Source organism: Mastigoproctus giganteus, chromosome 11 (genome assembly GCF_048544385.1).
Source record: "Mastigoproctus giganteus isolate SK-2022 chromosome 11, ASM4854438v1, whole genome shotgun sequence".
Taxonomy (NCBI): domain Eukaryota; kingdom Metazoa; phylum Arthropoda; class Arachnida; order Uropygi; family Thelyphonidae; genus Mastigoproctus; species Mastigoproctus giganteus.
The window spans coordinates 115075189-115102069 of record NC_143585.1 but is presented as its reverse complement, the minus strand read 5'-3'; the positions used below and the strand labels follow the sequence as shown (position 1 = coordinate 115102069).

Below are 26881 nucleotides of genomic sequence, written 5' to 3'. Positions count from 1 at the left end.
GTTATTAAAGGAGAGGGAATGCCAGAAGTTCATCAAACTTTAACAGAGAGCTAAGTGATTTTGTAATAACTGAGAGCAAAGTGGAGGAGAAATTGTTGAAGTTAAACATAAGGAAGGCATCTGGGGTGGATGAGATCTATCCAGTTATATTAAAGGAGGCAGCAAAGGAAGTAAGCAAACCCTTAGCCATAATTATGAGGGCTTCCATGGATTCAGGGGAGGTCCAAACGGACTGGAGATGTGCAATTGTATCCCCAATTCACAAAGGGAGATCGAAGGGAGACACGAGTAATTACAGACCTGTTAGTTTAACTTGTGTTTCGGGGAAAATAATAGAGTCACTTGATAAAGGATCATCTAGACAAGATTGCAGTAATAGTTAAGGCACGGCATGGGTTTGTTAAAGGAAGGTCTTGTCTGACCAATTTGAATGGATACTATGATGTGGTCACAAAGGAACTGGATGCAAAAAATAATTTTGATATTATATACTTGGATTTCAGGAAAGCTTTTAATACTGTTGCACATGGAAGACTGTTGTGCAAATTGGAGTGGTTCGGCATTAAGGGTAAGTTGCTACAATGGATAAAGGGATGGATGAGTGGGAGACGACTGAGAGTGATAATCAATGGACACTGCTCTTCGTGGATGAATGTTATTAGTGGAGTACCCCAGGATTCGGTGCAGGGCCCATGTTGTTTTGTGTATTCATCAATGATATTGATGAAAGTATATCAGGCTTAATGTCCAAGTTTGCAGATGATTCAAATGTTGGTAGGTTTGTTAATGACAGTAAAAATAGTATGCTACTCCAACTGGATCTAGATAAGTTGGGCAAATGGGCTGAGAAGTGGCAACTGAAGTTTAACACTGACAGATGCAAAGTACTGCATATGGGTAGCAATAACCCTAGAGAAACATACTCTCAGGAAAGTGGAAAGTGAAAAGGACCTGTGGGTAATTGTGCAGTCAGATATGAAGTTTGCTGAGCAGAGATCTGCATGGAGTCTTGTCAATGATATATAGAAATTTTGCTAGCAGGGACATGGAGGTGATTATCCCGTTGTATAAGGCAATAAGTCAGGCCACACCTTGAATACTATGTACAGGTCTGGACACCTGATTTTAGGATTTATTGCTGCTAGAACGAGTACAAAGGGCAACAAGATTGGTGAGGGGAACAATTGGGTGCTCTTACCAAGAAAGGCTTAAGTTCTGCAAATTGCAGCACCTGGAGAGCAGGCACATGCAAGGTGATCTGACTGAGGTGTATAAAGCTTTGAATGAGTTGAGCAAGCCAAATGCTGATGGGATTCTTCATCTTGCTCAGATTAAGATTCAAATTGAGGAAAGACAGTGGTAGAACAGATGTGCGGAAATTTGCCTTTAGCCAGCGGGTAGTTGATTGGTGGAATAGACTTCCATCTTTTGTTGTGGAAGTTGGTAACCTAAATAAATTTAAGGCTGAGCTGAACAGGCATTTGGAATGAATGGAGGTATGAAATTTGAGGTTTTTTTGGATGATGCTGCATAAGCTTGCTTTCTTGCATCGTATGCCTCTACTAATGCTAATGTTAAGCAAACATTCAACTTTTTCTCAGCTCTTACAGTTGGGATGATATGCAGTATGCAAGGTATATTTTGAAGTATAAACAGGTTGGGATCCAGTATCCCTTACATTTCAATGGTACAGTTGAATCCTTTATGGTGCAATGTCACAGTAGCCACAATATTGTAAAATTCTGCTTTCTGTTCTGAGCTTACAATTTATTTTCCTGCTGTGCTGCATAATTATCCTATGTTGGCATTATCAGTGCCATCTATTTATACTTCACGTAAACAATGTGATAACTAGATTAAGGTTTATATTAGCAGGCAGCAGTTGTTTTTCTTCATTTTAAAAATTACTGAGTATCTTATACTCTGAGTCAGAAGTAAAGTAGTCTGACATGACACCAATCTCATAACAGTCTTTCTGATGAAGAAATTGAAAAATTGTTAGAAATTTCTGATTCTGAATATGAATGAACTAAAAGCATATTTTTGGTATTAACAATTAAATTTTACGTTGGTTTTTTTCATTTAATCTAAATGAGAAAATTAATACAGTGGAAGCTCTTTATAGAAACTCCCCAGGGCATTGAGAAAAATAATCATTATATCGAAAGGATGTTATATCTGTAGTTCACAAAATCAGCAAGAGAACAAAGAAGATTTAAACGTTTAATGTAACTATTATTACAATATATTATACTGTAATTCAAAATATATACTACAGTGTTAAACAAGACAATGAACACTGTGCAATTTGCATTGAGACACAAATTACATATTTATAGTAATTATTATGTACGGTAGCACACATATACATGTGTACAAACATACACATACAAGGTGCTACCCAAATGTTCCCAAAATTTGAATGTGCGCGGGAACTACATCTAGTACAGACTTAGGTAACACTGCATGCATCTTTTGTGAATCAGTGTGCTGTGTGGTGTTGGGCTGGATAGAGTCATTGAATATTTATGCGCAGTTCTTTGGTGGTGTGTTTCGTGTAGTTTGCGATTGTTGCAATGGCTGATGTGAGAGAGAGAGTGAGAGAGTGAGAGAGAGAGAGAGAGAGAGAGAGAGAGAGAGAGAGAGAGAGAGAGAGAGAGAACGTGCTTGCATAAAGTTTTGTTTCCTTCTTAACCAATGGTGTATTCGGGGCCGGAATGCACCAGAACGACATTCTGGTACTTTTTCTAAATGTCATAATAGAAAATCATTAAATTTATACACCTAATATTATGAAACAATAGTATAATCAAAGGGGAGGGAGAAATATCTATTCTAACACATTGCTACTAAAAAAATATATTAATAGTAATCTTTAAAATTAATAGATTTCTTTAAAAATTTATTTAAAAACAAAAATATAAATTTCACAATGAAACTTGAACATTTCTTATTAAAGTACAATGTGTTAGATAAAGAGATCCAATGAATGAGATATACTGTAATGGGTGCGAATGCTGCATTTTGATTCGCTGATCTGAATGCTAGAACTGGTTGTTCCACGAACTGTGAGTCTGAATCTGATTCAGTTACTGTACAGTCAATGTGGCGTTAACCTATAGTCTTCTGGAGAAGAAGCATTCTGGTACTAATTATTTTAGCAATACACCTCTGTTCTTAATGATACAGCAGCAGAAACGCATAAAAAGTTGAAACAAACTTTTGATGACAATGATTTAGGCCAGACGCAGACCTACTACTGTTTTACCCATTTAAAAACGTGTCATACGGGACTAAGAACCAGCACAAAAAGAGGAGGGTTTTGTTCCAAAAGCTAATAAATATATACCATATTTTTATATAACTATCAGAAACAATGTTTATTAAGAATAGTAATAACTGAACAAACATTGTACAAACTGTGATACATATATGTCAGATAATGCACATTCATTTAATTTTCTTCCTCTTCATCGCTGCTAAGCACAATCAAATGAGAATGTTTTTGCTGTTATAGAATATTTTCATTTTCTGAACTTTCTTATGCAGCATCTAGATTTCGCGTATCTTCTGCTCTCTTTAAAAAAATCATTATTCTGGGTTTGTTTGCTTTTTAATCTTTTTAATTTTTTTTTAAATTTCATGGTATGGAGCTAAGTATGTTTGAAACTCCCTTCTGACTTTATGTCCCTTTCAGTTGAAGGATCTGCATTCAGAATATAAGATTCAAATTGCTTGGCTAAGTTTATGCCTTCCATATGCTTCTTAGTGTAAAATTTGAAACTTCAGCATTTTCATCTGCGCTATCATCCTCTGAATTGATTTGGTATACCTCCGATGCCATTTCCACCAAATCTGCTTTGACAGTCTCTTTTTCTTCTAGTAATTCTTGAACATCTTCAGTAGTCATATCTTCAAAACCTTTCCCTCCTACTGACTTAGCAAGTTCTACTATTGCACCAATTCTGTTTTCTGCCAGTTTAACCACATTTCCTGAATGAACTGACTCTGGCCATACATTTTTTCAACACTCATTTTAATGTTGACAGTTTTATTTCTTTAAGCAATAAAACTATAATTCTGATACAGTCCACAATTGAAAAATGTTTTCATGCCTCCATCACTTCAATAGATTCGGTATCAATTTTTTCCAAAATCCATTGTAAAGATTTTCTGATGCAATGAGTTTAAAGGTAATAATAACTTGATAATTTTTGGCTTAATTAAAGAAGTTGTATTAACCTAATACAACTCTGGTAGTAGGAACATTACTTCAAGGTTCGGATGACTCAAACCATTCGAGGCCTTATTCAAGGCTAAGGCCTTGAATAAGGCCTCGAATGGTTTGAGCAAGCTGATGGAATTCCTCTTGCTCAGATTCCGCAACTGAAGGGGCATAAATTCAAATTGAGGAAAGAGTTTTAGAACAGATTTGTGGAAATTTAACTTTATCCAGGGGGTGGTTGATTGCTGGAATAATCTTCCATCTGTCGTTGCGGAAGTATACAGCTTAAATAAATTCAAGAGTGAACTAGACAAAATTCTGGAGTGAATAGATGGCTGAAATGGGAAGGGTTGGTTTTTTTTTGGGGGGGGGAGGGTTATGCCATATAAGCTTGCTTTCTTGCATTGCATTACATGCCTCTACTAATGCTAATATGGATAGCTTTTCCAACCACAGATAAAATTAGGATTTTGCGAGCTGTAGATAATGGTATGCATTCTAAGACTGACATCGCCAAACAGTTCAACCTTCCTAAGATTACTCTGTTCACTATTCTGAAAGATCAGAAAAAAATTGAAAGTTTACAGAAACCTGCAGCCAGGTAGGAGTCGAGCACGACAGTCAAAGTATCTGGATCTTAAAAAGGTACTTTTAGAATGGCTAATAATGATGTGTGCAAAAAACATTCCTGTAGATGGTAATCTTTTAAAAGCTAAGGCTGAATCGTTTGCGCACTGAATGAATATTGAAGAATTCAAAAATTCAGATGGATGGTTCCAGATATTTAAGACAGTGAATGTTTTAGGATATATACACGAATGAAGAAAAACTTATTGCAGATGTAATGGAATCTTCTGAAGTTTGAAATGATGAAGATGAGGAACTGTGGTTGAATAAGAAGTTTTAGCAAAAGATGCTTCAAGAATTATTACTTTTGATTTTTTCAAAAAAAAAAACTGCAAAACTAACTTTTGCCTAACTGCAAAAGTGAAATAACTGCTATTGCTTGCCTTCATAATTATCTTTTAAAACACGCTCTACCATTAAAACAGCATTTTTTAACAGATTATTTTAAAGTATGAAAATTCTCTTGTTAGGTTTGAATAGGTATGTAACCTATGTATTTCACCTTACTGCACTCTAAAATCAATGCAAAATTTACAATCATAATTTTCTTGTTTAATACTGTAATTCATATTATAAATGGGACTATACTGTATTAGTAGAATTACATTAAATATTTACACTTTTACTTGTTTTGTTGCTGATTTTATGAATGATCGATATAACATCCTTCCGATATAACGGCTGTTTTTTTTTCATTCCCTTGAGAATCATTATAAAGAGCTTCGACTGCATAGCATCAGCAAAACCTATCTATCCATCCCAATGCCCATCCTCTCTAATAATTTGTCTAATTCTTCCTTAAATTTATTCAAACTGGCCACTTCCACATCAAATGAAAGTTGGTTCCAACAATCAATCACTCTTTGGCTGGGAGCAAATTTTTACACATCTATCCTATAACAACTCTTTTTCAATTTAAATTTATGTTCCTTTGTATGCATCATCTCAAAGAGAGTTGGAATGCCATCCATGTTTAATTTACTCAATCCATTTATGGCCTGAAACACTTTGATTATGTCCCCTTGCAAATGCCTAGTTACCAGATTTTGCAATTTGCAGAACCAAAGACTTTTTTTGCCTCTAATGCCACACTGCTCCAATTTATATAGTAATCTTTCATGTGGAACAATATCAAATGCTTTGCTCATATCTAAGTATATAATGGCAGTATTTTTTTTTGATGATGAATAACCAATCACATTGGTCCGACAAGATCCTCCCTTAACGAATCCATGCTGTGATTGCTGTATAACTGTGTTCCTATTCACTGATCACCGACTCCATTATTTTCCCTGGAACATAAGTCAAGCTTACAGGTCTCTACTTTTTACTCTACTGTTGCCTCTATTATTCACTTCTCCCTTTGATCCCCCTTCTCTTTTGCCATTCCTCTTATTATTACTGGATAGATTACATCAGTCCCAGATGCCTTATTTACTTTTAACCTCAACAATTTCTCTTCCACTTTCCTCTTACTTATCACAGAATCATCTAGTTACAAGTTGCTATATTTTATGGCCAATTATAAGCACTTCTGCACGAATAAATGCAATTATAAAATATTTATTATTTGTCAGTAGCCTGAAGAGGATTATCAGTAGTTATGCCATCCATATCTAGTGGGTCATTGTAATTCATCCCTTTCCAATGTCTGCATTCGATGACATAATCAAAGAGCTTTCTGCTACTTTACTTCACATTCCTATCCAAAGACTTCTCTTAATCTGCTTTGGCCTGCCAAACTCTCATTATGACTTTATTGCAGACTAGTTTGTACTTAGTTTATGTTTCTCCTGATAATTTATAATTATTCCATGCATTTTTCTTCTCTCTCATTAATCTCATCAGTTCATTACTTTTAGCCAACAAGACATCCATTTAGCTTTATTCCCTGAAGAGTATTTCATAGTTGTTATGAGAAGTAGCTTGTTCAGTCACTTCCCCAAATGTTTCCCATTTAGAATTCGCAGTCAATAACAACATCGTTTGGTCCTACTGAAAAAATTTAAACACTAAGGCCATTGTAGTCACCCTTATGAAGCAAAATCCCATCACCTTACCACTGATAACAGTTACATAAATCTCACACTTAACACTGCCTTCACTGTGATTACTGTCACCTAGTTCTTTTATCTGCAGTGTGAAGATCTTTATCTTAATTCATTTTATCTTTTATCTTAATGCATGTAGAGTACTGCTGATAATTTTATCAAGAATATTGCTTTCTCTTGCTGCCTCTGTATCACGCTGGTGTAAGAAGCTATCATCTAATAAGTCCAGAAAGATTCTGTTACTGCTGTTTGTCTAATGTCTGTGATGAATATAACAAACAGCTATACTGAGAAACAGAATGGCCCAGTAAATCAGAAGGTCTTATAATGGGGGATTTTAACTTTCTAGATGTGTATAAGTATAGTGCGAAGGTATCAATAATACATAGCCAAATCTGAATGAACAGAATATTAGCAAAGCGGCATCGTTTTTAAGTTATATCTCATATTGTGAATACCTTCACAACGAGTTGCCATGATATTGCACTACTTCGAATAAGTACCGCTTCACTTGAGAAGAAGATTAATGTTACTTATTCTCAGATGGATACCACCACCCAAACAGCACCGTTTCAGAGCTATTTTGTATTTGTGTGGGATAATAACGACTATCCAGTTGTCCCTATTAGACTTAGAAAAGCAAAAAGATAGAGGGAAAGTAATAGTAGGAGTGGAAGATAAAAAGAAACGGTGTAGAAGAATGAAAGGGACAGTAACTCCTTCAACTCACACCACTCAAAAACTCCTCGAATAGGCAACGCTTCCCCAGTGGAGAAGGCTGTTGTTACCTATTCTTGGAAACTCCGGACATCATCAGGCTCCCCCTGGTGCCGTTTCAGGGCTATTTGGCCCTTCTTCGGTGTGTGGGTAGGTACCCAGTGATGCAATGATGACAAAACAGTTATGAAGTATAACTCCACAATATGAGAGATGCCTGATGGTGTATGATGTATTTAGACTATAAAGCGTTTAGGGCGTAAGCCTCAAGCTATGGAAAAGTCTAGACTATGTATAAGTATAGTTCAAAGGCATCAATAATACATAGCCAAATCTGAATGAACAGAATATTATCTGAATATAAATCTGAATGAACAGAATATTAGCAAAGCTAATATTCTGTTCATTTCTATCAGATTTGGCTATGTATTATTGATGCCTTCGCACTATACTTATACATAGTCTAAACTTTTCCATAGCTTGAGGCTTACGCCCTAAACGCTTTATAGTCTAAATACATCATACACCATCAGGTATCTGTCATGGAGTTATACTTTATAACTGTTTTGCAATCATTGCATCACTCGAGTACCTACCCACACACACAGAAGAAGAAAAAGGGCCAAATAGCCCTGAAACGGCACCAGGGGGAGCCTGATGATGTCCGGAGTTTCCAAGAATAGGTAACAACAGCCTTCTCCACTGGGGAAGCGTTGCCTATTCGAGGAGTTTTTGAGTGGTGTGAGTTGGAGTTATTCTTTCCCTTTATGTCCCTTTCATTCTTCTACACTGTTTCTTTTCCTCTTCCATTCCTACTATTACTTTCCCTCTACTTTTTTGCTTTTCTAAGTCTAATAGGGACAAGTGGATAGTCAAGTTATTATCCCACATATGCCCTGAAATGGTGCCGTCTGGGTGGCGGTATCCATCTGAGAATAAGTAACATTAGTCTTCTCCTCAAGTGAAGCGTTACTTATTCGAAGTAGTGCAATATCATGGCAACTCGTTGTGAAGGTATTCACAATATGAGATATAACTTAAAACTATGCCGCTTTGCTAATATTCTGTTCATTCAGATATGCCGCTTTGCTAATATTCTGTTCATCCAGATTTGGCTATGTATTATTGATGCCTTCGCACTATACTTATACATAGTCTAGACTTTTCCATAGCTTCAGTCTTACGCCCTAAACACTTTATAATATAACTTTCTAGATGTTGATTGGAATTTGTGGGTTGGTCACTCACACACAAGCAAGACTTTTGTAGATTTCCTGGATGATTGTTTTATACAGCAGCAGCAAGTTAGAGAGGCAACAATAGCAAGCAATACTCCTGATCTAGTTATCAGCAGTGATTCTTCATGCATTAAGAAACTGGAAGCAAAAGACACACTGCTGGTCACAATTACAGTGTACTAATATGGAATTTAATTAAAAACATAACTACTGTCAAGGGTAAAGGGAAAGGCTTTTGCTTTCGTAAGAGAAACTACAGTAGTCTCACACAGTCTTTAAATTCTATGCAGTGAGACCAAGTGATGATGTTACCAACAGCCAATTCTAAATGGGAAGCAATCATAAAAGCTAAAATTCCATTCAGGGAAGTAATCATAACAGCTAAAAAGTTCCAAAGTAGAGGAGTGGGATGAAAGGACAGACGTTAAATGTTGCTTCATTCTCATATTGAGTGTATAAAGAGTAGCTCCCTGGTATGAAGAGTTGCAATCCTTGAAATATACATTGTAGACTAACTCATTTTATTGGAACATGGTAGAGGAGTGGACTTCATCATTTTTAAAGGCAGAATGTGGTTTCATTGTGAGTTTGGCTATGATTTTGAATTGTGTGTCTTTGAAAATACTATTTAGTTGTTAGAACAATTGTTCAATATACAGAAAAGCAATAAAATATTTTTTTCTGTTATTATTATTGATGCTGGTGTGGTATTATGTAATCTATTTTTTGCTTGTAACCTTATTTCATTTAGCATTAGTAAAGGCACATTATGCAAGAAAGCCAAAAAAAAAAAAATCTAATTTCACCCATCCACTCGCTCCAAATGTTTGTCTAGTTCTGCCTTGAATCTATTTAAGCTATCAACTTCTACAACGTCAAATGGAAATTTGTTCCAGCAATCAACCACATGGTGGCTAAAGGCAAACTTCCGCACATCTATCCTACAACTGTCTTTCCTCAATTTGAATTTATACCCTCTCAGGTGATTATTCTAAGCAAGAGAAAAAAAATCACATCAGCACTGAGTATGCTCAAACCATTCAAGGCTTTATACACCTCCAGATATATACACCTTCCATGTCACCCGATAATTTATATGTATCCCATGTATTTTTCTTCTCTGCCATATGTCTCATTAGTTCATCTGACTCCATTTAGGCCTAAACCTTGAACAATATTTCTTAGTCGGTATGTAAAGCCTAGTAGCTCCCAAGATATGAATGCTTCCCATTTTTAATTTGCAGTTGGTAATCAACAGTTGGTCCCACCGTATATAGAATTTAAATATCAGACCTCCATAGTCACCTTTATGAAAGCAAAAACCCTTCACTTTACTCCTGATGGTAGTTGCCTCTTTGAGTAACTCCCGCTTCAGCACACTGTCATCACTGCCACCTAGTGGTTCCTTTATCTGCAGATTCTTAATGCATGAAGAATCACTACTAATAATCAGATCAAGAGTATTACTCTCTCTAGTTGCCTTCTGAACATGCTGCTCTAGAAAACAATCATCCAATAAATCCACAAAAGCCTTGCTAGTGTGTGAGTGACCAACCCACAAATTCCAGTCAATATCTGGAAAATTAAAATAGTAGTAGTAGTGGCATGTGATGCAAGAAAGCAAGTGTATGAGCTTATGCAGAATCAGCCAAAAAATAAAAATAAAAAAATAAAAATCACACCGTTCCGTCCAAATACCTGTCCAGTTCCTCCTTAAATTTATTCAACCTATCAACTTCCACAACGACAAATGGAAGTTAAGCTCACCGCGCAGGTGCCTAGTCTCCAGCCACTGCAATTTGCAGAACTTAAGCCTCTCTTGGTAAGAGGATCCCTTCATTCCCCTCACCAATCTTGTTGTCCTTCTCTGCACACGCTTAAGTAAATCTACACCCTTCCTAAAATGAGGCCTCCAGACCTGTACGCAGTACTCAAAGCGTGGCCTGACCATTGCCTTATACAGAGGGACAATCACCTCCTTTTCCCTGCTAGCAAAATTCTTATATATCATTGACAAAACCCCATGACCTATCCTGGCAGCCTGTCTGCATTGCTCAGAAAACTTCATATCTGACTGCACAATTACTCCCAGATCTTTTTCATTTTCTACCACCTTAAGTGTAGTACCACAGTAATAGTAATTTTCTACCTTAAGTGTAGTACCACACAGTTGGTACGTTTTTCTCATGTTACTTCTACCCATATGCAGTACTTTGCATTTGTCAAGGTTAAATTTCAGTTGCCACTTCTTAGCCCATCTGACCAAATTATCTAGATCCTGTTGCAGTAGCACACTGCCATTACTGTCATTAACAACCCTGCCAACCTTTGTACCAACTGCAAACTTCGACATTAAGCATGATATACATTCATCAATATCATTGATAAATATACAAAACAACAGTGGACCCAACACCGAACCCTGTGGGACTCCACTAATAACATTAGTCCACGAAGAGCAGCACTCATTAATTACCACCCTCTGTCTTCTCCCACTTAACCATCCTTTTATCCATTGTAGCAACTTACCCTTAATACCATTCTGCTCCAATTTGTACAATAGTCTTCCATGTGCAACAGTGTCAAAAGCTTTCCTGAAATCCAAATATATGATATCAAAATTATTTTTTGCATCCAGTTCCTTTGTAACCACATTATAAAATACCCCATTATAAGACACTCTGTTTTACTGGCCCACTCTATTTCCCTGTACAGTTTTTTATTATGCTCATCAGAGTCATTAGGCCTATAACAAGGATCCCAGATCAATTTTGATTTTTCAGTGCTTATGTCACACCAAACTGACTCGACATTGCACTGTCCAGCCATGATGACTGGCTGTACTTCCTTGGATTTCATGTGCTTCTTTACTAATAGCATAACCCCTCCTCCCTTCCTATCTATCCTGCTTGTACACATTGTACTCCCCAAATTCCATTTCTGCACTCCTTATATCTGTGTGACACCAAGTCTCTGATATCCCAACAATATCTGCCTTTGATGTTTTGACCAACACCTGAAATTCATCAAATTTATTTACCAAACTCATAGCATCGGTGTACAAGCAAGTATACATGCACCTGTTCCTCTTCTTAGCTATTCTAACACAGCCCATGTGTTTACTTGTACCGCAATGACTCCCAGCAGTCTCTGAAATACCCTGCATCTTGTTTTCCAAGCTGCTGCTCATTCCAATAGAAGCAGTGCAAGAATCACATTCACCTCTGCCAGCGGCTACTGTTAATCTATTAGTCTGTTTCCCCACAAGTTAGCAGTTTTCCGACCCACCTAACACTGCCTCGATAGCATCAGCAAATATTCTTATGCCCTTTCTATTTAAGTGTATCCCATTCCTGGAAGTCTCTCCTGTTAACAAGCACAGACTAGGCTGAGAAAAATTCTACCCCTTGAGCCTTGCACTATCTCTCCAGGGCCGAATTGATCGACTAGGTTCTCATCAGATACTCCCTCCTAACGTGTGTGACTTTCTTTTTTTCAACAGTGACTCTTAATATCATTAGTGGCAATGTGTACAACAAAAGCCTTGCTAGTGTGCCCTTAAAAGATAATATCTGCTGTACAATGTCATCAACCTTTGCCCCTGGCAGACATACCATGGTCCTGTTCCACCAATCCTTTTTGCACAATATGTTCCCTGTTTCCCTGACAATAGTCACCGACAACTACTAGTTCCTGTGGGACCAGCCCATTCTGCCTTGGGGGGGGGGGGGGTTGCCACTGTGTTGCAGGATGTGCTCTGGCATTAATGTCGGCAGCTGATAGCTTGATGGGCCCTCAAATTAGATCCTTCGAGGGCATCCCACCTGTCCTTCAAACTTTCATATAAGCTGAGTTGTTGCCCGATTTCCTCACACTCTTTACACCATGCACAAACAAAGGCATTCCCTTTGACAATATTATGACCTGTCCCTGATTGCACCACGAAAATCTCAAACAAGCAGTACATTTTAAAAGACTATGATTCAGAGGACGACTGCCCCCCTCAGTTCTCCCCTGAGCCACAGCTCCCATTAGCTTGAGCCTTTTTGCTTTGCTGCTCTAGTCTGAGTCATGATTTCGATTCAATTTCAATACAAAATTATAACCCTAAACTTATATCCCAATGCACTTATAACACTATCTATATATATATATATATATATATATATTTTTTTTTTTTTTTCAGTATCAAGTATTATCTCTGAGTTTTGTTATATAACTTCCGTATCTCCTATCAAGTTATATATATTAATTAATAATGTTACGTTTGTAAAAAGTTATGCATTTGGTTAAAAAAAGTACAATTTAATTGACAATGAAGTTAACAACAATAATAAATTTTACTGATTAATTGATAATACTATACTACTAAGCTAACGGATTTCTAATACTGTGCTACATGTTTCACTATCTAGTTTTACCTTAAACCTTATGCTATCTAGTTCGGGATATATGTTGTATCATATAACAATGGCAACAAGTTACAAAAGATAAATCTACGGACACTTAAGTATTAATTAACTTTCAAAATCACACTATCTAAATTCAAAATAAACCAAGGAGCTTGACTAGGTATATAAGCTACTTGTAGAAAATAATTTAATATAACAATTAAGTCAATAAAATGGCTAAATATAAATAAAAACTTAGCATTTGCCAGAGCTGCAAAAACTTGTAAAACATGTGGATTGGATACCCTTACCAATACTAAATAATAACCGACAAAATCTCTATCGAAGTTCAAATTAAACTAAGTATCATAACTAGGAATATAAAGCTACTTCTAGAAAATAAATTAAAATGCCAATTTAAGTCAATAAAACAGCAAAAATTTAAGAAAACTTCTCTATTAGTCAGAGCTGCAAAAACTTTGCTGCACAAGGCTACTCTCGTTCCCAAGTTCCAAATAAACTTTTTATAATAGGTAGGGGTAACCTCTATTTTGAAATCTGTTTCTTAATGTTTGTATTTCTGTGTTTAGGGCTGATTCAGATGTTGAGTATTTGTAGGCATTGAGAAATTGATTTAGGATAATAGATCTTTTATAGGTGAAGGGATGATAGTTATCGTAATGAAGAAGCATTCCAGTGTTGGTGGCCTTTCTGTATATGCTAAATTGAATTTTGTTTATAACCCGAGTGAGGGTGAAATTTAAAAAAAATGTAACGATTTTGTTTCTGTATTTTCGGTTTCTAGTGTAAAGTTTAATCTTGCATGGATATTATTAAAGTTCTGTAGAATGTCCTGTTTGGTCCCTGCATCTGTGATGCAGAGTATAGCATCAAGATAGCTACAATAGTAGGTGACATGCAGAAGAAAGGGTGTTAAATGTATTATTTCAATAGTGGTAAGGTATATTTCTGCTAGTAAACCACTTAGATTTAAACCCATAGGTAAGCCGAAAAATTGTTCGAAAACTTTACACTGGAAGGTATAATTGGGTTCAATTAAAAGTTTTATCAGATCAAAAACAGCTGTAATCAGGAGTTTCAGGAATTTTGTATGGGTAATAGGTAAGGAATGTCCAAGGTGTACTCGATGGTCACATTGGTATATATTTTATCATTAAATACTTAATGATATATTTTATCATTAAGTCTTTTATCTTTTAGGTTTGCTGTACACTCAATACAAGAATGAAGCAACATTCAATGTCTGTCCTTTCATCCAGCTCCTTGCTTCTGAACTTGCATTCCATGTGATCAGTGAAGGCCACACCTTTCTATTCAATAAAGCAAAAATTCTCAGCATCCAACACGATTACACCAAACTATTAATTTCGAAGATTCTTGAAATTAAATTACAACAAAATTCAGTCAACGTAAATAGCCCCTACCCCACCTCAGATTCATGATCCTTCACACGCATGCGCCAAGGCTGCAACTAATTTCCACTACAAATTCCATTGCAATACCTGCGGTTTCACTTTCCTGTGATCATGACTTTGGTCAAAAAGTCCCATCCGCTTCAGGGAAGTAACAAAATTGTTTTAGTTTCTTAATGTTTTTAAAGCGTTAAAAGAATGGATTCATTATTTATTTGGTTTCAAACCATTTAAATTTTTAAAATATGGAGCCTTATTGTATTCTCCCACTCAAAGACTAGGGTGGATGATTCAATGTATTTTGGAGTCGGGCTTGGGGTCTGTGGGCCTCCAATTCTGTGGTGCACTGGATCATTGATTTTGTCTAGGAGGGTGTGGAATACAGGTAAAATATTTGTATAGTTTTAATGTATTCGGAGAGCATCAGCACAGAAGTGTTCCAAGACATCATAGAAGTAATTTTGCCTTTTCTTAACTAATTAATATACAGAGTGTCTCAAAAATATTGTGCAAACGTTTAGGGGAGGTAGGTAACATCTAAAGGAATATGAATTGCATAGGAACCCATAACCGAAAACGTCACCGTAAGTCGGTACACGACACTGTTCATCAGTTCGCGAGAGGGAAAATTTCTGGTTTACTTATTCAAGCAGTAGTCGCCGCACGAAGAGCATGCATCGATATACGAACTGTGAGCTGGCAGACATGCACCTAGTGTATAGATTAGCAGAGGGCAATGGTCGAGCCACTCAATGAATTTATGGAGAATGCTTCCCAGATAGACATGTACCGGACCACCGTTTGTTTGCACATGTGCATCAAAATTTGTGTGATTATGGGTCATTTAGAGGTAACAGGAGTAGTGCGGGCAGACTCGTGCCATGGAAGAAAGTGTGTTGAATGCCATCCAGAATAATCCTACTACCAGCACACATGCCGTTGCCTCTGCGTTAGGAGTGTCTCGTTGCAGTGTACAGCGAGTCTGGCACGACGATTCCTTACACCCCTTTCATCTCCAAAGGGTTCAGTTACTGCTCCCCCAAGATCATCCTGCACATGTGGCTTTTGCACAGTGGTTTCTCCAAGAAAGTGTTCAAGACTTGAATTTTCCAGCCTATGTTTTGGTCACGGATGAGGCTTATTTCACTCGGGAAGGCTTATTCAATCAGCACAATTGCTCATGTGTGGGCTTACGACAACCCACATGGTGTGCGCCCCTATGCGGCACAACATAGCTTCGCAATAAATGTGTGGGCAGGTATGGTCAGTGACTGCTTAGTCGGCCCATACCTGTTATCATCCCGCATGAACTCCGCTAAATATCGGATCTTTCTTGAACAAGTTCTACCAGGGTTTTAACATTATTATGGTGAAATGTGTTTCCCCCTCACTAAAATCTTTAATCATATAAAAAACAAATAAATTTTCAAAATCTTCTCTTCATTCCTAATTATTAAGCTTGTTACTCCATATCTCACTTGCGCATATTTTAAGTTGTAATTCGTGCATGCCACGTTCTTTGTTATTAATAGCTTATCTTTTTTATTGTTTTAAATTTTACAACCCAAAAAATGTTAGTGAACAGAAATATCGATTTAGTATGTACATATTACAGTGTTAATTAAGCTATTTATGTAAGCATATGTTTATTTTTATTTTGCTAAATTGTGGAAGATATTCTTGCGATTTTCACATATCGTTTAATTTTGTTATTTGGTAATGTAATAAAGTATAAATTTGTGCTTAATATATCTTTACTTTTATAGCCTGTGGATAGTATTCCTCCTATTTTTGCTTATTAGAATCGCCATTTAATAGAATTAAAATTCAATTCAATTCAAGACAACAATGACCGGCGCTTAATACATATCATATAGTATTTTATTATGGAGATTCCATCGTATCATGATTTGATTATACAGAGAACCAATTGTAAAGTGGGGGTCCACTGTATTTTTAACTATTTACATGAAACTTTGGGCAGCTGCTTAATATGATAACAAAATTTTTTTGCATAGTGTTCCTTTGTAACCAACATCACAGTATCCAATCAAATTGGTCAGACAAGATTTTCCCTTAACAAACCCATACTGTGCTTGAACTATAACTGCCGTCTTGACTAGATGATCCTGCAATGCTCCTTTAACCATAACTCCATTACTTTACCTGGAAGAGAAGTTAAACTAACAAGTCTATAATAACTTGTGTCACCCTTCGAACCCCCTTTGTGAATTGGGGACATATTTGCATATCTCCAGTACAGAATGAAATGATGGAACCATCCTTGGTTTCATAATTATGGCTAAGGATTTGCTTACTTTCTTTGCTGCCGCCCTTAATATAACTGGATATATCCCATCCATCCCAGATGCCTTTCTTATGTTTTAACTTCAACAATTTCTCTTCAACTTTCCTCTCAAGTTATTACAAATTCATTTAGCTCCCTGTTAGAGTTTGATAAACTTCTGGCCTTCACTTCCCTACAGAATTCCTCATGTGTGAATGTAGATGCAGAATACTCATTCAGTTTGTCAGCTATCTGAGCAAGATAATCAACAGTCAAACCATCGATATCAAGTGGACCACTCTGATTTATCCCTTTCCTTCTAGGGTTTACAAAAGTAAAGAAGTCTGCTGTTTTTCTTTGCATCCTTTGCCAAAGATATCTCATAATCTGCCTCTTCCCGAGCATAAAAGAATGCAGTGAGAAATAGTGGGTGTATAGATAATTAATATGACATGATTAATACAGGCAAGAACAACTGGGTGGTACTGCAAAAACTAGTAGTGTCATGTTAGTGTGCAAAATTATGTATACAAGGTATGAAATAGCAGTCTCTGCATTGCAGAATAGCTGACTCCATAATAGGACAGCTGAAAGTCCCCCTACTTCAATTCACAGTGTCGCTTGCAATAAGAAATATGGAGTGTTTCAGACAATGGGCACTAGTGGCAGAGGTGTGAACAATCAATAATTTGGATTCCAAGTTAGAGACAGCCATGATCCTTCATTAAATCAGCAATAATTTCAAACATTTCCTCTGGAACAGGTCTGCAGTTTGCTACTAACAGCAATAAACTTGCTTTCATAAAAGTTGGCAATGCTTTTGATTTGGCAAATCAAATCTGTTTTAGCTAGTATGCAGAGTAAAACAAATTGCACACAGCAAGTCATGAAGTTAGGGTTCACATGCTGAAGTTATATTTAGGACTAGAAAAACAGGTTTAACATTTTTGAGGCGGAGATTAGGATGGGTATCGGGCTCAAAAATGTTATGTAGCATTATCGAGAAATAAAATGACTGTTTGGCTTGCCTGATTTTGTCATCAAATGTCAGCAGCCACTAAAATCATCATTTCTTCTGTCATTCAAGATTTTTTTATTAGCATATGCCAGATAACAAACTTAAATCTACAATTCTGAAACGATGAGACTTGTTTGCTTTACCTATTAACGCTGGTGTTTCAAATGCTCCTTACATGTACATGCACAGCATGACTGGTGTGAATTTTTGAGATTTTCCAAGTGCTACATCTTTCCCTCTTGAAAAGCATTTTTTAAAATTATTATTTTTTTATTTGGGAGAGCTCTGAAAAATAGTTCATTTTCATCACAAAAATATCTTTTTTGTCATAAGATGCACAGAAGCCAACCAATTTCTGACACCACTCTATAACTTGTTTACTGTCAACAGATTTTTTTTCAGCATTTATGAATTATGAATTTTTTTTCCAGCATTTATGGCTTTAATGAAATATTATGCTATGCTCTGAATTTCTTGTCTTGAATTTGTTTTCAAATTCAAGACAAGAAATTCAAAGTATTTGTTTTCGGTTCCCTGCAGGCCTCCAAGTGCCTTCAGTTGAATTAATAGACTGCTTACCAGAAGAATCTTGATGATGACATCAAGAGCAATTATCTCAGTGTTTTGTCACTTCCACTTTAAAATCTTCATTCCCATTTAAAGCCCACATGCTGTAAACAGTGTCCTTGTTTCAAAATAAATCATTAATTTCTGTTTTACTCACGCTAAACTTACGGCAGGTTTAATTTTTCCTCCTTTTCTAATTCAATAACTTCTATCTTTTCTTTAAGGGATAATCTCCTCCTTTTGGAAGCCATTTAGTAAATTGGGCACACACTGAATAACACTGAAATTGAACAGAACCCGAAAATAAAACTAGAATTTTTAATAGGATTTTGATGATACAAACTGGAACAGTTTTAACAGCACAAGCCATAAGTTTTACCTACAATTTATGTATGGAAACTCTGATTCCCACATTGTGTTTCAGCTGAGGGAATTTTGCCATGGCTTGATTTGCCATTCATTTAAGTATACTTGTTAACAAACTGTGATGCTAATTTGTTAATATAAGGAGCTTGATATGAGAAAAGAATTTTAGCTAAGGGTCATCATCCTCTGTTAAAATAATCTGTCAAATCAAACAAATTTCTTTAAGGATAATACCAAAAATTTAACAAAGGAACTCACATGGATAACAAACCATGTAAAGTATATATGTTCAGACACTTTTTCTCAGCATAAATGACAAGAATGTTATTTCTACTTTATCATAGAGCATGGATAAATGCTCACATTTTGCATAAATTTACAAACATTTTTTATGCATATGTGTAGCACAAGAATATGGATGTGCAAAAAAGTCCACATTATAACAGTCAATAAATAAGAATAAAACATAATATAAAGAGATAGTCACCTTCACTGTTAACCCATTGTTCTCTTCAATAATTAACTTATGCTTCTTTTTAAGAGCTTCCATTTCTTGTCGTAGTAATTTATAAACCTAATCAATTGATAAATAAACCCATTATATATCATAATATTCCAGTGTTACAATGAACTCTATTCCATTATTACAGTATATAAATAATAAAAATAAAAAATAATAAAAAAACACACAATATAAGATTTAAAATGTCAAAAAAAAAAAAAAAAAAAAAAAACTTTCAAAACTTTTGGAAAAAAGTTAAAGGTTTTAAAAGTTTTTTTTAAATTAAAAACTCCTTAAAATTTAATACTTTAATTATTTTTCATGTCAACATAAAGCAACAAAAAATGTGATATGATTCTTCAACTATAAACAAAAGATTCTCCTTAAAAACAGTAATTTTTTATTTAATAAAAAAAATTTTTTTTTGCAACTAATGATTGAAAGGTTTAATATAGTAAAAACTGAATGACACTGCAATGAAACTACAATATATTTTAACTGAATTACAGAATTAATTTCCTCCTTTTTCCAGTTTTTTTATATTCCATTGCAGTCCCAAGATGGCCAGAGGAGTTTTCAATTTCATTATAACTGTTTTATAGTTGAACGGGATTTGCAAAGGGCATGGGGATTGTCCAATGGTAGTACTGCTTGTACACACTGGTTTTTTATTCAGCACATTATCAAACTGCAATGATGCTGACAGACAATTTTTTATTCTGTATGCTGCCAAATTGTTATGGGGCTCACAATAGTAACAACAACCTTGATGTGTACTCACAAAGAGCACAGAGGCCAATCCAACAGTAGTCAGCTCACATGAATCAGCTGTTTATTCTGTACACTGTAAACTACAATACAGCCACTCCCCAGCTTATGTAGTATTCTACTTACAGAAATTCGACTTTACGTAAGTTTTTTCCGGCCGGTGCAAACTTAAAAAAATCGTGGAAATGTATTTTGCATTTCGTAGGAACAAATGGAGGTATCGTGAAAACATCGTAATGTGAACCCAATAACACATTGTTTTTTTTTCAGTAATTCATTCCAAGACCTTGGAAGTTGAAATTTTTGCTATATAACTTAACTATTTATCTCTCTAAAAGGTCATTTTTTTTTAATGGAAATTGCACTACACTTTCATCGTTATCATATGTTCCATTATAAGAATCAATTTTGAATACTTTGTGATATTTTTCTAAAACACATTTCTGGAGGTCATTACCATAAAACAATAAAAACAATTTGCACTTTCCCATTTATTGGGCTTTTCTGTTGGCACAATCTATAATAAACGAGTAGTAAACTCGATCTTATTGCATTTGTGATAATACCAATAACTGGAATTGTGTGGGTTTTTATGTTACGGTATTATGGTGGAATGAGTTCCCCTTCACTATGTGTGACATGGCAAATGTCCACACGGTAATCAAACTCTTGACATACCATATCCAGCATATCCTGTGTGTCCATCGTAGTGGCTTCTTCAATTGTCTGCTTTAGTTCCTGGACATCACATGGCAAATGTGGTACATAAACACGATCCTTTATGTAGCCCCACAAGAAGAAACACACGGAGTTAAGTCCAGTGATCTCGATGGCAATTTCAAAAAACATTCATCCCTTTCTCCAGCATGTCCGATTAAGCATTTGTGTGGCTCGGTGTTGTTGTTGTTTGGTTTAACAACACAAGGGCTACTAAGGCCAAATTGTGTCTGTTCATCGTTAATTCACAAAAAGCATATTGTTAGAGAGGTTAAATTATATGCTTCTGTACAAGCCAATATGTTTTAGATATAAAAAAAGTTGTTCAATGTTTGCTTCATTTCCTAAGAAATGAGATAAATCAGGTGATATATTCAATGTGGAGAGTGACTGAAAAGTGTTTGACCGGATGGTTGAATGTAAAGGACAATCAACCAGAAAACGACGGACTGTAAGTTGCATCTGACAGGATGAGCACTGTGGTGGTTTTCTTCCAATAATAGAAAGAGATGAGTATGATGAGTGTGTCCAATTCTGAGTCTTGACAGTACCACTTCTCTCGTCTGTTTTGTTGGAAGCCAGACAGCCACAGCTTTGGATCTTTTATCTGGTAAAGTTTATTGTTGGTATCACTTTTCCAAGTTTGTGACCATTTATCATAGCACGCTTTGCATATGGCAGACTTATAGTCAGAGTAAGGAAGCTGAGGATGTTGTGAGAGAGCGGGTTGAGGATGTTTAGCGGCAAAGTCAGCACTTTCATTTCCCGGAATGCCTGAATGGCCAGGGATCCAGCAAAAACTGATCGACTGATTGGACACACTGCAAGCGAATAGCTGGGAATGAATGTGTTTCAATGTAGGATGAGAAGAGAATTTCTTCCTTATGGCAGAGACAGCACTAAGAGAATCTGTGTAAATTATAGCAGATGAGATGGAAAGCTCAATAATCTTACTAAGCGTTAACTTAATGGCATATAATTCAGCTGTGAAGATGCTGCAAGCAAGCGGTAGTGTGGCTGAACTTGTACATAAAGGAAAAATTGCCACAGCACTTACCATACTCTCAGTTTTGGAACCATCCGTATAAATTCTACAAGCATGGTTGTTCATAGTAGCATGAGTTGAATGTAACTGTCTGATATTGCAGGAAGTATAATATTTTTCCCCCACTGGAGGAAGTGTATATCTTGAGAGATAGACACATATGTCCAAGGAGCAACAGGTGTAGTTGTGTTTTGGAAAATTTCACTTAAATTGATATTCCAAGTCTGAACAAGCTCTTTGATCCTGAGCGAGGCAGGTCTATTTTCATTTGGCTTGCTCTCATAGAAGGATTCCCAACGAATATTATAAAGATACTCCCAACTTGGGTGCAATGGTAGACTCTGGATCTTAGCAGCATAGTGGAGCAGTAATGTTCTTCTATGCAGGTGTAATGGGGGATCATGTGCTTCAATATACACACTTTGGATCAGAGAAGTCCTGAAAGCTCCCAGTGCAGTTCTCAGAGCACTGTGATGGATCATATTTAGCCATTTTAAAGTAGTGCTCCTGGCAGAGTCATACACTGGACAACCATAATCTGGTTGTGAATGGATTAAACTTCTATAAAGATAGAACAAAGTATACCGATCAGCTCCCCATGACATAATTTGATAATTTATTTATCCCTATTTTGTGTTACAATTGTTGGGAGATAACAGCAAGAAGGGAGGGAGAACACATAAGCCAGAGGCTTTTTAGGGGGTGTTCCCTTTGAAAAAGATAACAATAAAACCAGATACACCATGAATCGGACATATTTCTTCATTCCATTACCGAGACTACGTAAACCAACCACACATGTCGCGTGGTTAACAACAGTACATACTTATAATTACATTGTGAGTACTTTTACAATAACAAGTATGAAAGAAAAATTATGAAATAATTGCATAGAATGTTACAATTTATGACAGCTATTCCTTCAACTTGTTTACATAATTTCCAAACTGGTATGCATTGTGGAAAGTTCAGGAGTTGAGTGGAAGGTGATTTAGATCAGACCTCCCTGGTGATGTGTTCAGTCAGGAGCTTCTTGAACTTGTTTAGTGAAATGGCATTTTTGATGTTTTCAGGAAGATTATTCCAGGTTTTTGCGCCTCTGTATTTTATATTTTTCTGGCCTATGGCTTTTCTGGTGATGTGTGCTTGGAAATTTAGTTTGCGGTCTAATAGTAGTCCAAGAAATTTAACGGTATTAAGAAGCAGGATTGGAGTATTGTTTATTTGTAGTTCAGGTTTGGGATGGAGAGCTCATTTCTTGCAAAAGTGAGTGAAAGTGCATTTCTTTTCTGATAGTCGGTAGCCATTCCATGAAGTCCAGGATTCTATTTTGGTTATGGCAAGTTGGAGCTGCCGTTCGATGGTATTCATACTTTGAGACTGACAGGAAATGGTAAGGTCATCTGCATACATATAAGTTTGAACGGTTTTTGGGACATCTCGTGTCATGCTGCTAACTCGAATTGAAAACAGTGTTGGACTAAGTATTGATCCCTGCGGGACTCCCTCTTCCTGAATGTGAGATGTAAAGAGTACATTTTTATATTGGACCTGAAAAGAACGCAATTGCAGGAAATTTTGAATTATTTCCAGCAAATGGCCCCTAAGCCCCAGATGGTAAAGGTCCATAATAATACCATGATGCCATGTAGTATCAAATGCCTTTTCAAGATCTAAATTGACCATGACTAGATGTTGTTTCATGACAAAGGCATTGCAGATATGAGACTCGGGCTTTAATGAGCACATCTAGGGTTGATCTATTTTTTCGGAAGCCATACTGATGATCTGGAAGGAGATTCTCTGACTCCAGGATGTAAGTGAGCCTAGTATGAACCATTCTTTCGAAAATTTTCCCATGCAATTCGTAAGAGATATTGGCCTGTAATTTTCAAAACAGGAAGGATTTTTTTCCTGGTTTTGGTAAGGCAATAATGAATGAAAAAGGATAGGCATTTTCAGAGAAGATTCGATTATAAAAAATTAATAGGGTTCTCAAGTCTCCAGGGCGCCTCTGTAGCCAGGTGGGAAGGAGCAGCAGTGCGTAGCATACACTTCTTGATTAGACTAGGGTTCGAGCCCGTCACCACCAAATACAGAGGATGCAGAAAGGTCAGGGAATGACTTTTCTGAATCCGCACCGCATATCCTGGAGCAATATGACCTTAGTTGCTAATGCTCCTAAAAACCAAATAACAAACAAACAAGTCTTCTCCAACTAAATGCTTTAGCATAACATAATGAACTCCATCTGGACCTGCAGTGCTATTAGAAGATCTGGTTGTTTTTTTTTTTTTTTTTTTTGTTAGTTGCTAGCGCATCGGCTTCTGTGGCCATAATGCACCTCCCAAGGTTTTTGCGTTGAAGCCCTCATATAAATTAAGTGTAAGTGGTGTACATTTTAAGGCCATGTAAAGGAAAGGACATTTCTGTATAATTATATACAAAGTATAATAAGAATTAAAGAATGTATTACTTTTGTTTTGTGATCATTACATTTAAAATTTAGTGTTTTAAAACATCATCTATAAATATATATATATATATATATAAATTAGACTGATATTAAGGGTGAGTAATTTTATTTATTATTTTTTTTTGTAGCTAGTAGATTTAAGATATATTTATGGAGCCCTGCTGTCAATAACAGAGTATGAGAAATATTGAAAGTCACATATCTAATAGAAATTTACCACTAATTTTTGCAAACAACATGTACTCATGGTGACTCTATTGTCAGGGAAACAGGGAACATGCTATGTAAAAAGGATAGGTGGAACAGGACCAGGGTATATCTGCCAGGGGCAAAAGTTGATAACGTTGTAGAGCAGATATCACCTTTTAAGGGCACAAAAGGTGATATTGTTGTACACGTTAGCACTAATGATATTAAGAGTAGGAGATTGGTGGAGTTATTTAACAAGTACAGGTCACTGTTGAAAAAAAGCTGTGAATTAGTGTTGAATTTGAAAGTGTCTGCAATTCTGCCCAGACATGATAGGAGGGAGTATATGATGAGAGCCTTGTAGATCAATTCGGCCCTGGAAAGACTGTGCAAAGCTCAAGGGGTAGAATTTTTTTCAGCCTGACCTGTACTTGTTAACAGGAGAGACTGCTTCTACAGGGATGGGATACACCTAAATAGAAAGGGTGCAAGAATATTTGTGATGCTATCGAGGCAGTGGATCGGAAAACTGCTAGCTTGGGGGGAAAACAAGGACTAATAGATTGCCAGTAGCCACTGGCAGAGGTGAAAGTGATTCTTGCACTGCTTCTGTTGGAATGAGCAGCAGCCTGGAAAACAAGATGCAGGGTATTTCAGAGACTGCTGGGAGTCATTGCGGTACAAGTAAACACATGGGTTGTGTTAGGGTAGCTAAGAATAGTAACAGGTGCATGTATACGTGCATGTACACCAATGCTAGGAGTTTGGTAGCTAACAGGTGCATGTATACTTGCATGTACACCAATGCTAGGAGTTTGGTAAATAAATTTGATGAATTTGAGGTATTGATCAAAACATCAAAGGCAGATATCAGAGACGTGGTGTCACACAGATATAAGGAATGCAGAACTGGAATTTGGGGAGTAAAATGTGTACAGGAAGGATAGAAAGGGAGGAGGGGTTATGCTATTAATTAAGAAACACATAAAATCCAAGGAAGTGAAGCCAGTCGAGCATTGGGAGATCAAAATTGAGAGTAGGAGTGTGTTATAGGCCTAATGAATCTGATGAGTATAATAAGAAACTGTACAGGGAAATAGTTGGCCAGTAAATCAGAGTGTCTTATAATGGGAGATTTTAATTTCCCAGATATTGATTGGAATTTGTGGGTTGGTCACTCACACACTAGCAAGCCTTTTGTGGATTTATTGGATGATTGTTTTCTAGAGCAGCATGTTCGGGAGGCAACTAGAGGGAGTAATACTCTTGATCTGATTATCAGTAGTGATTCTTCATGCATCAAGAATCTGCAGATAAAGGAACCACTAGGTCAGGCCTGGGCAAACTTTTTGGCTGAAGGTCCACATTAGGAATTCAAAAAGAAGGCGGGCCACACGTAAAATACTATTTTTTGATATATATTATTTGTTATCATGAAGAAGATAATTTAACATAAAAAAAAAATTATTCTCTAACAACCAAGAATTTAATGAGATGAATGGAACTGTTTTACAGCTTTTAACATTTTTTTTAAAAATTTCTGGTGTTAATTTTGTAGTTGAGATTCTTAAAACTGCTTGTAAATGTTCATCGGTGATGCTTGATCGCAAAGAATTTTTATTTAGATTCATGTGGGAAATGTTTGTTCACATATGTAGGTTGATCCGAAAATAACAAACATTTTTCGGGCAAAATCTTTTTAAGTTCATCGAATTTGTCCGAATTAAGAGTATTGTAAATTTTACAGATTTCCTCACAATGGTGCAATTCCCTTAAATTGGTATCACACTGCAGATCTGTAATCTGAAGTTGTAGTTCACTCGGTGCACTATCAATTTCTATTGAAAATGGGTCGCGCACTATTGCCAAACTTGTCTCAATTTTTTGGAAGTCACCAAATCTTTGTGAAAAGTCGTAATTCAAAGCGTTGATAATTTTGCAATATTTTTCAAATTTATTTTCTGGAATCTTCAGCAACTTCATGGTTGGAAAGTGGTCTAACTTGTTAATCAATAAATTTTAAAGGAACAACTGGAGTTTTAATTGAAATCCATTCAAACTTTTTACCATATCATGAGCATAAAAATTTTTCCCTTGTAACACGGTGTTGGAAGTATTTAAGTGTGTCACGATGTCCAGGGTAAACGCAAAATCACAAATCCAGTTATTATCAGTTAATTCGAGAAAGTCCATAATATGTTTTCAGTTTTAAAAATAGAATGATGTCATCTTTAAGATCCCATACTCGCTGAAGAACTTTTCCT

The 26881-nt window shown here is 36.2% G+C and overlaps 1 protein-coding gene across 5 annotated transcripts in view; it reads right to left on the bottom strand.

The window, feature by feature from the left end:
- Positions 1–26881, bottom strand: part of LOC150078364 (coiled-coil domain-containing protein 186-like) — a 334475-nt gene that overhangs the window by 201249 nt on the left and 106345 nt on the right. For all 5 annotated transcript variants that reach the window (XM_090385405.1, XM_090385401.1, XM_090385402.1 and 2 more), the window contains one exon: positions 19408–19494. In XM_090385405.1, coding sequence (XP_090241531.1) covers positions 19408–19494 — 87 coding nt within the window. The remainder of the gene's footprint in view (positions 1–19407; positions 19495–26881) is intronic.